This window comes from Lithobates pipiens, unplaced genomic scaffold, assembly GCF_037356315.1.
Source record: "Lithobates pipiens isolate NorthernLeopardFrog02 unplaced genomic scaffold, aLitPip1_a1.2 Scaffold_19, whole genome shotgun sequence".
NCBI classification, from domain to species: Eukaryota; Metazoa; Chordata; class Amphibia; order Anura; family Ranidae; genus Lithobates; species Lithobates pipiens.
In genome coordinates this window covers 515393219-515407608 of record NW_027507764.1, presented here as the reverse complement: position 1 = coordinate 515407608, position 14390 = coordinate 515393219, and the positions used below count along the sequence as shown (strand labels likewise).

Genomic DNA, 14390 nt, shown 5'->3' with positions numbered 1-14390 from the left:
ATCAGAGGCAGCAGCGCTGTGGGCTGGATGTGCAGTGCCCAAAGCGCTGATATGTGACTGATAACTCCAGCACTCATCAAGCCGTCCAGCCATCCATCCTCATCAATTCTCAGCCATCCATCCATGCTCAGCCATCCCCACCAACAGCTCATCCATCCCCATTCATGCTCATCCATGCCACTAGAGTTCCTCACAAAAGTGTAATAGGTAGTCAAATTAGATTTGACATTTATGCCCCTAGAACTCCTGATGGCGCTCCCTGCATGTTGGGCCTCTGTATGTGTTCAGGCTATGTAAAAGTCTCACACACGTGGTATCGCTGTACTCAGGAGGAGTAGGAGAATCTATTTTGGAGTGTAATTTTTGGCATGGATATGCCATTTGTTAGAAATATTGTATAAATGGACAATTTGTGTAAAAAAAAAACAACAAAAATAAAATAAAATAAAACACCTTTTAGGAAAACAAAAAAACAAAAACATGTTCAAAAGACTCATTATGCCTCATTATTATACATTTATATGATTATACGTTAGGTTGTTTTCAAGAAATTATATGTATAATTTATGCTCCAAGAATGCCTGACAGTGCTCCCTGCATGTTGGGCCTCTGTAGGTGTTCAGGCTATGTAAAAGTCTCACACGTGTGGTATTGCCTTACTCAGGAGGAATAGTAGAATGTGTTTTTTGAGGTGTAATTTGTGCTATGTGTGAGAAATAACCTGCTAATATAACAAATTTGTGACGAAAAAAAATAAAAAATAAAAATAAAAGATTTTGCAAAAAATTGTGGGAAAATACAACTCCAAAAATCTCACTATGCCTCTAACTAAATACCTTGGAAAGGGATAATTTGATACATTTTCAGAGATTGGCACCATAGCTTGTGGACTCTAACTTTCACAAAGACCAAATAATATCCACCAATTTGGGTTATTTTAACCAAAGATCTGTAGCAGTATAAATTTTGCCCAAAATTTACGAAGAAAAATTACTAATCTTCTAAATTTTATAACCGAAACCAAGAAAAAAAAAAAAAAAAAAACCCAGCGGTGATTAAATGCCACCAAAAGAAAGCTCTATTTATGTGATAAAAGGACACAAATTTAAAATGGGTACAGTGTTGCATGACTGAGTAATTGCCAAAAACAATTCAAAAACATGAGAGCGCCGGAAGCTGAAAATTGGTCTGGTTAGGAAGGGGGTTTATGTGGCCAGTGGGTAGAAGGTTAAAGCAGAGACCCTAGAGCAGTGATGGCAAATGTTGGCACCCCAGATGTTTTGGAACTACATTTCCCATGATGCTCATACACTCTGCAGTGTAGTTGAGCATCATGGGAAATGGAGTTCTAAAACATCTGGGGTGCCAAGGTTCGCCATCACTGCCCTAGAGAATAAATTGGTGGGTTTTGCAATTTTTTATGGTGTTTGTGCAGCAGTTCTTCAAAACACAATTTTACTATCCCAAGGCAACACTTTAAAACCCTTTATAGTTTACCATTTTAGATTTACACAGGAGGTCCAGTGCTAGAATTACTTCCCATGATCTGACAATCACGGCGCTACCTAGCATGAATAGGACAATCGCTGTTTGCATGCGGGACCGACGAGCACATCCACCTTTGAGTGCTAGCGCAGGGGGGATGGGGGCAATTAGCATTTTTTTTTTATTTTTATTTTTATTTTTTTTATTACATTTATTGCTTTCACAAGAAAATGTAAAACATCCTTTGTGACAGCAATAGGCACGTGATACGTACTCTTTATGGAGAGATCTGGGGTCTACAAGACCCCAAAATCCTCTCTGCCCTTGAAAGCATTCAAAAACACCCAAGATCTGTGTTCTTGAATGCTTTTGATTTCTTTTGAAATTAACCATTGACATCTGGGTAAACTGGAAATCCTGCGACTTTGGAGTCGATCAAGTGTGATTGGAGCTTTAATCAGCTGATCAGAAAAAATGATATAATCCCTTTCATTGTGCAGAGTGAAGTTCAGCCACAGAAAAGTAGGGCACATGTATAGAAATACATCAGTACACCAGACCTACCTTTCCATCAGTTATGTACTTGCAGTTAATCTTCAGAAACTTCTCTGTAAATGCTTCTTCTTCCTCCGATGTGGATGAGACCACCCTGGAAGGACGGATCGATGAGTAGGGAGGGGTGGATACGGATTCCTTGTGGCGAGGGCCTTGTGGGTCCTAAAAACACATAGTGTTAAATGTCATAGTGCTGCATGCAAATCACAGAAGAAGTGGAGTCCACATGCTTAGCAGATTCTGAATAATTAAAACGGATATATACTAGTTATGACAGAAAAGTAACAAAAAAAAAAAAAAAAAAAAAAAAGTTATACATATAGATCTAAAAAAAACTATATACAATTAAAACATACAATCACACAAAAACACAAAACAGACAATAAAGATCAGTTGTCAGTGAGTATAAAAAAATAAATAAAAAATAAAATAAAAGCCAGCAAAAGGAAAAAAAATTAAAAAAATAAAAATAAAAAAGTAGTGACATTTCAAATTCAGCATGAATTAAAAAAAAAACGTACAAAGTATAATAAGAAAGAAAAACATTTATTTTATTTTATATATATATAATAAATAATAAATTACATATTTATTACATCTCTGAAATAAATGCACATTTCTCTGTGTGTTATATACCTTGTTACACACAGCAAATACAAAAAAATAAAAACTGTTGGTGTGCCAAAAATACTGTACAGAGTGCTACTAACTTTGTTGACAGGACAACAGATCTGAATTCCTAAGAATGTGGTGTCAGCCCTGCCTACTTCATTTCTGATGTTTCACAAAGAACACAGACCTTGTTTTAGCTCCATAACCCCTTCAGGTGCACAGGTAGAGAATGCAGGAAGTTATCCACTCACAATATTTCTGGAAGGACTAAGGCAGACCATACATTATGCAATTTTATGTCCTTCAACCATGGACTGAGGGAAAGAAAAGGACTTGATTCCCCCATCAATACAGTTCATGGTTGATGAGGGAATCCCTCCCACAGTGTCATTGTGTTCTGCTGGCGAGGAGCCTTCCCCACCGCAGAATACAATGATCACTGCTGGCAGCTAAAACCACACAAAAACCCAACAGGCTGGTTGTACTGAAGTCAAATCGATTGGTTAACTTCAGTACAATCACACTGCTGCCCATAGATGGGACGAAATTCGACAAGTTCCCCCTCAATCACCAGAATTTCAATCCATCTGTGGGCAGCTTAAACTGTATTTTTTGTAGTGGTTGAACAAATACATAACCTCTATGTAGCTGCTGGAGATGGATACTACAGATTGTGACTTAAATGTCATGTAAATGACAGCTCAGAGTCTGCTGGGACTGGCGACATCACATCCAAGATCTCAGCGACCAGCATCCGCCTCGGGGCTTTTGGATGTCTACACAAGGGAAGCTTTACAGGTATAGATTATGCATGATATATGTTCACTGCACATGTAACCTTATGAGAAGATGGTTAATAAAAAGCAATGGTCTGTTGACTGAGTCTCTAACAATTGCTGGGATAACATATCAGCCACTCAGGGCATTGCTTACAGCGAGTCAGCAGACTCAGACTCGCATTGTGAAAAGCAGCAGTAAAGCTGGCCATAGACTGTTAGAAAATTGTTGGAAAAAGCGTTCAATACACTGGATCGTTCGATTTTCGAAACATTAGTGGGCTAATTTTGATTATTAAAAAGCAACGTTTTATGGCAAAAAAACAAACGGTCATGTCAGATTTTTTTTTTAGCCTAAACGATCGCATTCTAATCATTAGTAATGAGCGGTGCAGGAGGGTATAAAAAGTAAAATAAAAAAAAAAGTCCTGCAAGCCGCATCTTTGCAGCACTGTAGGAGCGGTGTATACACCACTTCTAAAGCGCCCCTGCCCATGAAAACAATGGGGCAGCGCTGCCAAACCACCACCGCAGTGGCACTTTGGGGTGGTTTCTTTACCCTTTTTCGGCCGCTAACGGGTGCTAAAACCACCCGCTAGTGGCCGAATAGTGCCACCGACGCCCGCCGCAGTCTGAAAGTAGGCTAATTTGCAGGGATTTTCTCTCGCTTCCTGTTTGCCTATGGGACAGGAAGTGAAGGGAAATCTCCACAATGGGACACAGATGACAAAAAAAAAAAAAAACAATCCTCCCTTGCTTTATCCAAAATGATAAAACAAAAAAAAGGTTTTGCCTATAGTTCTAACAAAACCTGAAAGCCGATTCGTTTAAATGCGGAGTTGTACCAGATTTTGCAGTCTCCAGTTTTAGCCCTCGTTCATTGGAGCGATTTGACAGGTCAAATTGCATGAATGTCGCAGCCTATTGCCAGCAATGGCACCATTCCAATCGGTGCCGCACTGCACTGATTTGCAAAAGTAGTTCCTGCCCTACATTTGGCGATTTTGAGTGCGACTTCAATAGACATCTGTGCATGAAGCTGCACAGATATCCTTCAGGGTGGAACTGTCGCACTGAAATGCAGCTTTGAAATTGTGCAATTTCAGATGAAGTCGCAGGATTGTAAAGCAGTGTACAATGTGAACGAGGGCTCAGTAAATCAACCCCATAGCATTGAGCCTACATGTCTAAAGACCCAAGATGTCTTCCCCATTTATAAATACAACTACAAAGTATATGAAAAAAAAAAAATATATATAATAAAAAAAGGGGAAAAAAAAAAAAAAGAAGAACACACAAAATATAGGAGTAAAAAATAAAATAAATTAAGCTGATCTTTACACCTACATCTAGGAGAAAAAAAAAATGCATACAAAAAACAAAAACACAACACAACATGAGAAGACTACACAATCTCTTTAAACCTTATGTAGAGATGGCAATTGCAGTAAGGGTACATAACATCACATATGCATGCAGATGATATAAAAAACATATAATATCAAAATCACACAAGCTTGTATAATCTCTGGTCCTAAATAATAATGAAAAAAAAGACACACCATGAAGGACTTGATCTATAAATACACCATACTTACAACGGTTTTCTCAAATTCCACTTCTGATGAGGTTGGAGACAGAGGACTGATGGGACTGAGGGACGGGGAGCTCTCCACACTGGAAATGTAGTCTGGGTCAGGGACGTATAGCAGCTTAAAATAAGATTAAAAAAAATCAATATATGGCATTATTTTGCAGAAATTTAAAACATCCCAAAAGGGACATAGATGAAAGAAACGTACACTAGGGAACACAGAGCAATTCCGTCTTTGTTTGAAATATTTAATTTCAATATATATAGCTTAATACTGAATAGCCCCCATCACCCAAGCACCTGGAATTTTTTCAGAGGTGACATTGTTGTGGCATTGGGGCTTCATATAGGTTTGCAAATAAAAATACAACAGAAATCATCTCAGCTAAATATAAAATGTTAGTAGCTATGGGTGTAGCTAATATTACATAGTTTGAAGAATTACAATTACTACTTTTTTTTTTTTTTTTGAGGTTAAGTTTATTGAAGCAAATCAGTGCACGGACAAGTCCACCAAGTGCACCCAGACTAAGGCATTTCACTCCTAACTGGAGCTTAACCTTGGCTTTTAGAGCGAGTAGCTTCCCCCCCCCCCCCTTCTTCTGAGGACAGTGTGAATTGCATTCCCATGGTGGCCATCAAGACAGCTGCCAGTTGCATGTTCTTGGAAAGAGAATTAACCTGGTAACTTAGAAAATTGGTGAAAGTTTACTGATAACCCCCTAATGTGCAGAACTTTATCTGAATCTGCACTTCCTACATGTATACATGTACCCTCAAAATCTGTGTACTTTTTTTTCAATCCATCCCTTAAGTGTTTTACATTTCTGAAAATATTGGGAAGGGTCAGTTATATTATAGTGCTCCCTACTAGAGGGAGCTTCCACATATGGAGGGACACATTACAGTTCTATTGCCCCCACAATCTAGCACTCAATGTCTAACTGAGCTCAAGTGCTGTCCCATGGGGACTCAAAGGAGGGCCCTTTTAGCCCTGTGTAAGCAATAAACCTGTATTGGAACTTAAAATGGTTGTAAACCCACTTAGTATTATGAAAGATGGGATAACGTGATAATTACTAAGTGCCCTGTATATGTGTCTTATGAAAAATATGCTGTTCTATACCTTTTATAGCATCGCTCACGTGACCGGCCGCCTCTCCCTTCTCCTGATCTGACAGAGCGTGAGAGGCGAGAATAATTTCAGTCGGGATGAGGAAAGGAGAGCCGGCCTGTCACGTGAGCTCCGCTAGGAAATCAGGTATAGAACAGGATATTTTTAATAAATATACAGGGCACTTAGTTTTATGAAAGATAGAGGATTGCATGAATCTTGCAAAATGATGTCAACAGCAGGTGGGGAGGAGGGGGAAGGGAGAGATCCCGACACAGATCTGACAAGCGGGGCAGGGGGGCGGGGATAGGAGGGCTGAGGATGACAGAGGCACATAAGCTGACCACAGTGTCAGGGCTCAGCAGCTACGATAAACCGTGGTCAGTTTACAGAGGGGAGGGCATAGCCAGGCAGGATCAGGTGATAGCAGGGGCCAAATTACACAGCACAAGCACTGTGCTTTTATTAATGCTTCAAAGGAACAAGATCCCTTTTTTTTTTTTTTTTAGGGTAAAACATTTTTAAATAACTTCCCAGGATGCTCAGACAAGTGAATGGGAGAGACAGGTATGTCCTCCTTACCCTGCCTACTAAAAGCAAATCTGTTACGTTGCACTGAATGGTGAAAGTACGGGCTTGTATTAAAGAGAAATGAGAACAATTTTTGGTCCATGATATTTTTTTTTTAAGACTACAAGTTTATAAAGTTATGTAATATTTTCATAGCCTACATACCATTCTTTATTTTATAAGTGAAACCTTTAGCTACAGGGTGCATCTATGACAAGGATTGCACAGTGAATGCTTTTTGAAGCCCAACTCAGCATGCATACTCAGTCTACCTAAAAATCTGTACGAGGTATATCCACATGGTAGAAAGGGAAAGAGGAAGGGGATATTTCCTCTGACTCATTCATCTGTGTAGAGTCGGAGTTCCTGCTATTTATTAACAAGCATAGCAGTACAATTAGCCTGGCAAAAGAAGAGGCCTACAGCTCCTGCTGCTGGCCGCCTTGTTAATGTGATATATTCATGTAGAATTCATATTAACTTGATTAAGAACAATGTCGATTTTTTAAAAATGCCATCTTTTAGTTTTGAACAAAGAAAATATATGCAAAAAAACACCATATATAAAAAGAAAAAAGGGCATGTCTTGAGGTTCACATACCACTGGATGAGATCCTGTGCTCTAAATAAAATACAATCAAATAAATATACAGAGAGCATACTTGTCCAGGTACCACCGCTCTGGAGAAAAGCTTATTGAGCTGAACCAGCTCATTTGGTGTTGTGTCAAACTTCAGGGAAATGCTGTTCAACGAATCCCTGGATTCCACCTGTAGAACAGAAGAAACATAAAATTAAAAAAACAGAAAAGGTTCTGCAATTCATTTTGAAGGAGGAAGACTCATTAAAGTGGCTGTAAACCTCAGACCTGAAATATGAACAAGGCGCATCCTTCTATAGTGTGTACTTGTGAAAGGAATAGATTCTAAGCATATACAGTACAAATACTCGCACTAGAGGTCAAAACTATCAAACCAAAAATGATCAGAAATAAAAATGAGTAAAGTTGCAGCTGCCGTACACAAAGTGCTATACACTCGACAAATAAAATAAAATGAGAGCGCTCGCAGTAGTGCAAATAATGTATCAATAAATACACTGAAACCAATTTATAAGTAGGTGAATGTCCATATATTGGTGAATGATGTGCTCAGATTTATAAAGTGCAATCATGCTCAAAATGCGGCACACTCCCCCTCTGGTGTCCCCACTCCCTGGATGGAATGGACCCCCAGCTTTTCTGTCTAGGCATCGTTCAGGCTTAGAGTATTGGCCAGGGATGGCAAATTCACATCAGGATACCAGGAAGATCGACAATGCTCATGACAATCAAGTGTGGATCATAGTGCCCAAAACAACATAAAGGAAGGGCACTATAGTGACATACTGCTTGGTAAAGGTATTTATTGCACAGATAAAAAAAAAAAAAAAAAAAAAAAAAAAAAGGCACTTCCAAAGTATAGGTTAAAACAAGCATGGGTTTATCCTACATTTTGTAAGTGCCTTTTTTATCTGCACAATACCTTTGCCAAGCAGGATGTCACTATAATCCCCTTCCTTTATGTCATTTTGGGCACTATGATCCACGTGGGATTGTCATGAGCATTGGAGATCTTCCTGGTGTCCTGATGTGAATTTGCCATCCCTGGCCAACATTCTAAGCCTGAACGACCCCTAGACTGAAAATCTGGGGGTCCATTCCATCCGGTGAGTGGGGACACAGGAGGGGGGGAGTGTGGCGCATTTCGAGTTTTAGAGCACAATCGCACTTTATAAATCGGAGCACATCATTCACCAATATATGGACATTCACCTACTTATGAATTGGTTTCACTGTATTTATTAATACATTTGCACTACTGGGAGCGCTGTAATTTATTCATTTTACTTTATAGTGTGTACTTGTCTCACTCCAGAGCACTTAAGCCTCGTACACACGATCAGATTTTCAGATGAACGTTCGTCCGTTTTTATGTTGTATGCGAGTCTCAAGTCGACAGTAAAGAGGTTACTCATAATAAGAAAATTCTTGTACGACAGAATACAAAGTGACATAATGTGTTTAATATTTTTTTAATGTATTCTTTCGCCTCTGAGCATGCGTAGTCTTACGTTTTTTTTTCATACGCAAATCGCACGTCGAGTTCACATCCAACAAAAATGTTATAGTCCGCACATCCAGCTTTTGTCTAATGAAAAAAACATAATCAGTTGTCGTAACCACCATATCAATGATCTGAAAATGAGGCAGATCGTTCCGACAAAACCTTACTTTGGATTTTTGTAGCGCGTGTACGGGCCTTTAGTGCAATTTCTGTCTGCTGCCTCGTTCTTCTGACAAGTTTTCCTGACACCAAGAGAAGAGGTGACAGGAGTGGGATTTGTTTCATCTCAGTGTATCACCGGAGGCCAATCACATCACTGGGTATATGTAAGGGTTTTAGATCACTTTACTGCAAATAGCCCTCCCCCTTCTACTAATACTTACCTTTGCTTCACTTGCCTATCACACTGCCAGCTGAAGCCCTTTGTGACAACTAGTCCTTCTGAGTATAGGTCAGCATATATCAATGATGCAGGGCTCATTGCTTTAGAGGCTTATTAGTCCCAAGCACCGTCATGTAGAGGTAAGTCGATAAGCCCATCGAAGCTCTGGCATAGACATTAAAAAACGGGGCTATTACCCAAGGGAAGAGTCACACAAAGCTTTGTTTCTGTAGATGGAAAAACGCAGCTCTTCGCAAAAGGCACATAGGACTGCGGAGGTTCTACAGTCATCTGGGCATACCTCCCAACATTTTGAAATGGGAATGAGGGACACCTACCATAAAATGTATGTAGGCATAGAACACACCCCCCTGCTACACCCCCTTAAAGGAGAATTAACCAAAATAAAAAAGTTAATTAAATCCACAACGGCTTTTTTTTTTTTTTTTTTTTACCACTACTATTCCTCTAAATTTACAAATGCAGTCATTTAGAATTTGGATGAAAAGTTTAGCACTGGGAAACACTTTTTAAAAGATACAAAGTGCATTTTATACACAACTATATGGATCAGACCAAAATGGAGGGGCAAATGAGGGGGAAAGAGGGACATTGTTCCAAATCAGGGACAGTCCCTTGAAATCAGGCACAGTTAGGAGCTATGCATCCGGGGCTCCAGGGCAGTTCCCAGTAGTGCCCGTGGAGTAAGATGGCCCTGACCAAGGGAATTCTCCCCAATTAGACACAGGTGGCAAAATATAAACCAAATAATAAAAAAAAACTGAAGACAGTTCTAACCCTGCACTACTCTATCCAAAATGTAATAAAGAATATCTAAAGCAAAACTTGTTAAGCCTTTAGGGCAAGGCAACAGGGCATCACAGAGATGGCGTTTATGAACAGAGGAAGCGGAGTTGCCATCATGGGAACCTATCAATTTAGCCTAAAAGGGCAAAAAGCCAAGTTCATTTTAAAACAACTTGAGATGAATCTAGCCCACGCCGTGCCCTGTAAGTCAGGTGATCATCTCACTGCAGCAATTAAAAGTACTGGGACGTTTCTACCCTTCTCCGGTTCATGAGCAGAGATGAATAGAAAATTGGCAATTGGAAAATGGGCAAAAGACCAAACACTCCCTGGAGATCCACCGATGGCATGATCTGCACATTATACAGACAATAACAATTCTGTCTGAAATCCTTTAAATGATAACTCTCATCGGAAGTGCAGTTATCTTTCCATCTGCCTCCCAAAATATAATACTAACCTTCACTACCCCACCACCCCAGATGTAGAATTATCTATGGCCAGCAGAAACCTTATGGACACCTCCAGCTAAAATCTTTTCTCCTGGCTAGTTCACACTGGTATTAAAAGCGATAAAAACTTCCCTCAAACGCCTATGCAAATGGTACAATGGACACCACACAGTGTTGTTCACATTATCAAAACATGAAGCATTAGCGTCGCTTCAAAATGTAAGCCTCATGTCTAGTCAGGAGGCATTTGAAGCCTTTCAGGGCCTCCCTTTAAAGTCTACGGTAACACACTGCAACCTTACCGGCATGTGGTTCCAGCGCATTAGTATAGTGTGGAAACCCCCCCCCCCAAATCCATACCAGACCCTTATCCGAGCATGCAGCCCAGAAGGCCAGGAAAGGCAGGGGACGAGTGAGCGCAACTAGTTCTCAATGGAGCATAAGTTTGGTGACGTCACTGCACTCAAAGTCCATTGATTACTTCCTCCATCCTCATGATAGAAGGTCTATACCTCCAGAAAAAAAAAAAAAAATATGCATATACGATAAGGTGGAGATTGTGATGTCACTGCCCACTTCTCCATCTCATCTAATCAGAGAATGCTTTTCATTCATTGGGAAAACGTCAACCATTTTCTGACTGGCCCTTGTGCCAAGTGAGCAGTCTCCTCCTTATTGAAGCGATTGTAAAGTCTTTTTTTTCAATAAAAATAAACATGTTAGTTATACTTACCTGCTCTGTGCAGGGGATTTGCACAAAGCAGCCTGAATCCTCCTCTTCTCGGGTCCCTCTTCAGTGCTCCTGGCCCCTCCCTCCTGTTGAGTGCCCCCACAGCAAGCAGCTTGCTATGGGGGCACCTGAGCCACAGATCCATGTGTCCATTCAGATACGGAGCTGCAGCCTGCCCTGTCTCCTCTCTCCTGATTGGCTGACTGACTTTGATTGGCAGCAGTGGGAGGCAATGATGCCGCTGCTGTCTGTCTATCAGTCAATCGGGAGGGGGAGCCCCGGATGGTGGAGACACTCATGGACATCGCTGGACAGAGATGGGGCTCCAGTAATTATTAGTGGAGGCTGATGCACACAGAAAGCTTTTTATCTTAATGCATTAAGATAAAAAACCTTCTGACTTTACAAGTCCAGCAGGGCAGTCACTCTGCAAGGGACCCAGAAGCTAGTGGAGATCACCGTTGTAGTGGTGTCTATTAGAGTGTTTTCCAGCTTCCATGGAGATCAGCCAGGTATGGCATATGCATAGATGGACAATTGTAGCTATGTAAAAATCTCCATACCTACCCTGCGTTTGTTTTTGCAATGCATATGTGATGCAGACTTTAATTCTGGGCACTGGGCAACCATTCTGACTTTAGCCCTCCTACATGGTTTACTGGTCAGCAATGGCAGTACACTGAAAGATGTGCTTTCTGGAGTCTTATTGTGCAAAGAGAGATGTTCTCAGCACAAGAGCAAAAAAAACATCCATCAGAAAGTTAACCGACATACTGTATTGTATATGTAGTGCAAGGCTTTTTATTGTACAAGCCCAATGGGCTCGCCCAAGCAGTAAAACATGAAATAAGAGGAAAAATATTTCCGAACTGACTGGTGCAGTAGAAACTGTCTTTGTTGAAGTTGTGATATCAAAAGACAGCGGTGACATACAGAAAATCTTCTGATGATCACAGGAGTAAGTGTTTTATCCGCGCCTACTCAGCAATGACCTGGAAAAATCCTGATCTTAGAAGGCCGTGAGGAATGGAAGAGGTCACCTTGCTTCATCGATTACCCGCTTTACTTTAAAGTGTATGTCTAGACAATTTTATTCTTGCTGCTGTTGAAGGTATGTCCCTTACTTCCTGTCTGGTGATAAGTTGTCACTGGGACAGGAGATAAGGGGAGGGGAAAATGTCTTCAGGAGAGTCCAAAGATAGCCGTAAAACCCACCATTCATCACTTTGGAAAAACAGTGCATGTATAGCCCAAGCCCCAAGTTTTATAAATAAAGTAGGGAAGGGTTAACAGAATTATTTTTATTTTTTTTCCTGCCTTTGTCCTGAGAATTCCCTCCACTTTCTTCTTCATAGGAAGTTAGAATTCCCATCTTAGACAGTTGTCACCAGAACATTTGCCCCATTGGAAGATTTCCCCTTGCCTCTTGCTCTTATGATAACTCTAAGGGCACTTTCATACTGCCAGCGTCAGGGCGTTGGCAGTAAAGCGCCGCTATTTTTAGCAGAGCTTTACCGTTGCTTTTTCACCCGCCAGCAGGGGCCCATATAGCCCCCCACTAGTGGCTGAAAAAAGGGTTAAAACCGCCCGCAAATCGCTGCTGCAGCAGGGCTTTGCCAGCGCTGCCCATTGATTTCAATGGGCAAGGGCACTTTAGGAGCGGTGTATTCACTGCTCCTACAGCGCTGCAAAGAAGCTGCTTGCAGAGCTTTTGACGTCCTGCCAGAGCAGCGCCCCAGTGTGAAAGCACTCGTATTTCAGCGGGAGAGGGGGGGTGCACCCCTTCCCCAAAGCACCCATGCCCCCATGTTGAGGGCATGCGGACTGGTACAGTTCAGGAGGGGCGCTCGCTCTTCCCCACCTCCTTTCCTGACCGGCCTGCGTGCTCGGATAAGGGTCTGGTATGGATTTTGGGGGGACCCACACGCCATTTTTTTGGCGTAGGGGGGTTCCCCTTAAAATCCATACCAGACCTAAGGGCTTGGTATGCTCTTGGAGGGGAACCCATGACTTTTTTTTTTTTATTTAAAATTTGGCGTGGAATTGCCCCTCGAGAGCCGATTATTCTGCGATTGGCCACGGCCAAAGTCACCTGGCCTGGGGGCGACTTAAAGTCGTGTTGTAAGTTGTCCCAAGTCGTGCTGTTATTCATACTCATGTCGTGTGCAAATTGCCTCCAAAAGTCACGCTGGAAGTCGTGTTGCCCCTGTGTGAACCAGCTCTGAAAAAGTCTAGCTGTCAGAGGTGAAAGGAAACCAGGTCTTCTGGTTGAGAACCACAGCTCTAACTTATAACCGAGGTTAGCAATCTTTTCCACATTACGATAGGGTTTGGCAGACTCAATTCCTGCACCTTCAGACCTATGATCAGACCCAATAATTCCTGCGCCTTCAGGCCTACAACCAGACCCAATAATTCCTGCGCCTTCAGGCCTACAACCAGACCCAATAATTCCTGCGCCTTCAGGCCTACAACCAGACCCAATAATTCCTGCGCCTTCAGGCCTACAACCAGACCCACTTCCTGCGCCTTCAGGCCTACAACCAGACCCACTTCCTGCGCCTTCAGGCCTACAACCAGACCCACTTCCTGCGCCTTCAGGCCTACAACCAGACCCACTTCCTGCGCCTTCAGGCCTACAACCAGACCCACTTCCTGCGCCTTCAGGCCTACAACCAGACCCACTTCCTGCGCCTTCAGGCCTACAACCAGACCCACTTCCTGCGCCTTCAGGCCTACAACCAGACCCACTTCCTGCGCCTTCAGGCCTACAACCAGACCCACTTCCTGCGCCTTCAGGCCTACAACCAGACCCACTTCCTGCGCCTTCAGGCCTACAACCAGACCCACTTCCTGCGCCTTCAGGCCTACAACCAGACCCACTTCCTGCGCCTTCAGGCCTACAACCAGACCCACTTCCTGCGCCTTCAGGCCTACAACCAGACCCACTTCCTGCGCCTTCAGGCCTACAACCAGACCCACTTCCTGCGCCTTCAGGCCTACAACCAGACCCACTTCCTGCGCCTTCAGGCCTACAACCAGACCCACTTCCTGCTCCTTCAGGCCTACAACCAGACCCACTTCCTGCGCCTTCAGGCCTACAACCAGACCCACTTCCTGCGCCTTCAGGCCTACAACCAGACCCACTTCCTGCACCTTCAGGCCTACAACCAGACCCACTTCCTGCGCCTTCAGGCCTACAACCAGA

General features: G+C 42.3%; 1 protein-coding gene across 5 annotated transcripts in view; it reads right to left on the bottom strand.

Annotated features, from left to right (window-relative positions):
• OXR1 (oxidation resistance 1) overlaps window positions 1-14390 on the bottom strand; it is an 807173-nt gene that overhangs the window by 130319 nt on the left and 662464 nt on the right. For 4 of the 5 annotated variants that reach the window (XM_077493164.1, XM_077493167.1, XM_077493166.1 and 1 more), the window contains 3 exons: window positions 7369-7476; window positions 5027-5140; window positions 2050-2202 (listed from right to left, as the gene is read on the bottom strand). In XM_077493164.1, coding sequence (XP_077349290.1) covers window positions 2050-2202; window positions 5027-5140; window positions 7369-7476 — 375 coding nt within the window. The remainder of the gene's footprint in view (window positions 1-2049; window positions 2203-5026; window positions 5141-7368; window positions 7477-14390) is intronic. The other variant, XM_077493165.1, reaches the window with a different exon arrangement.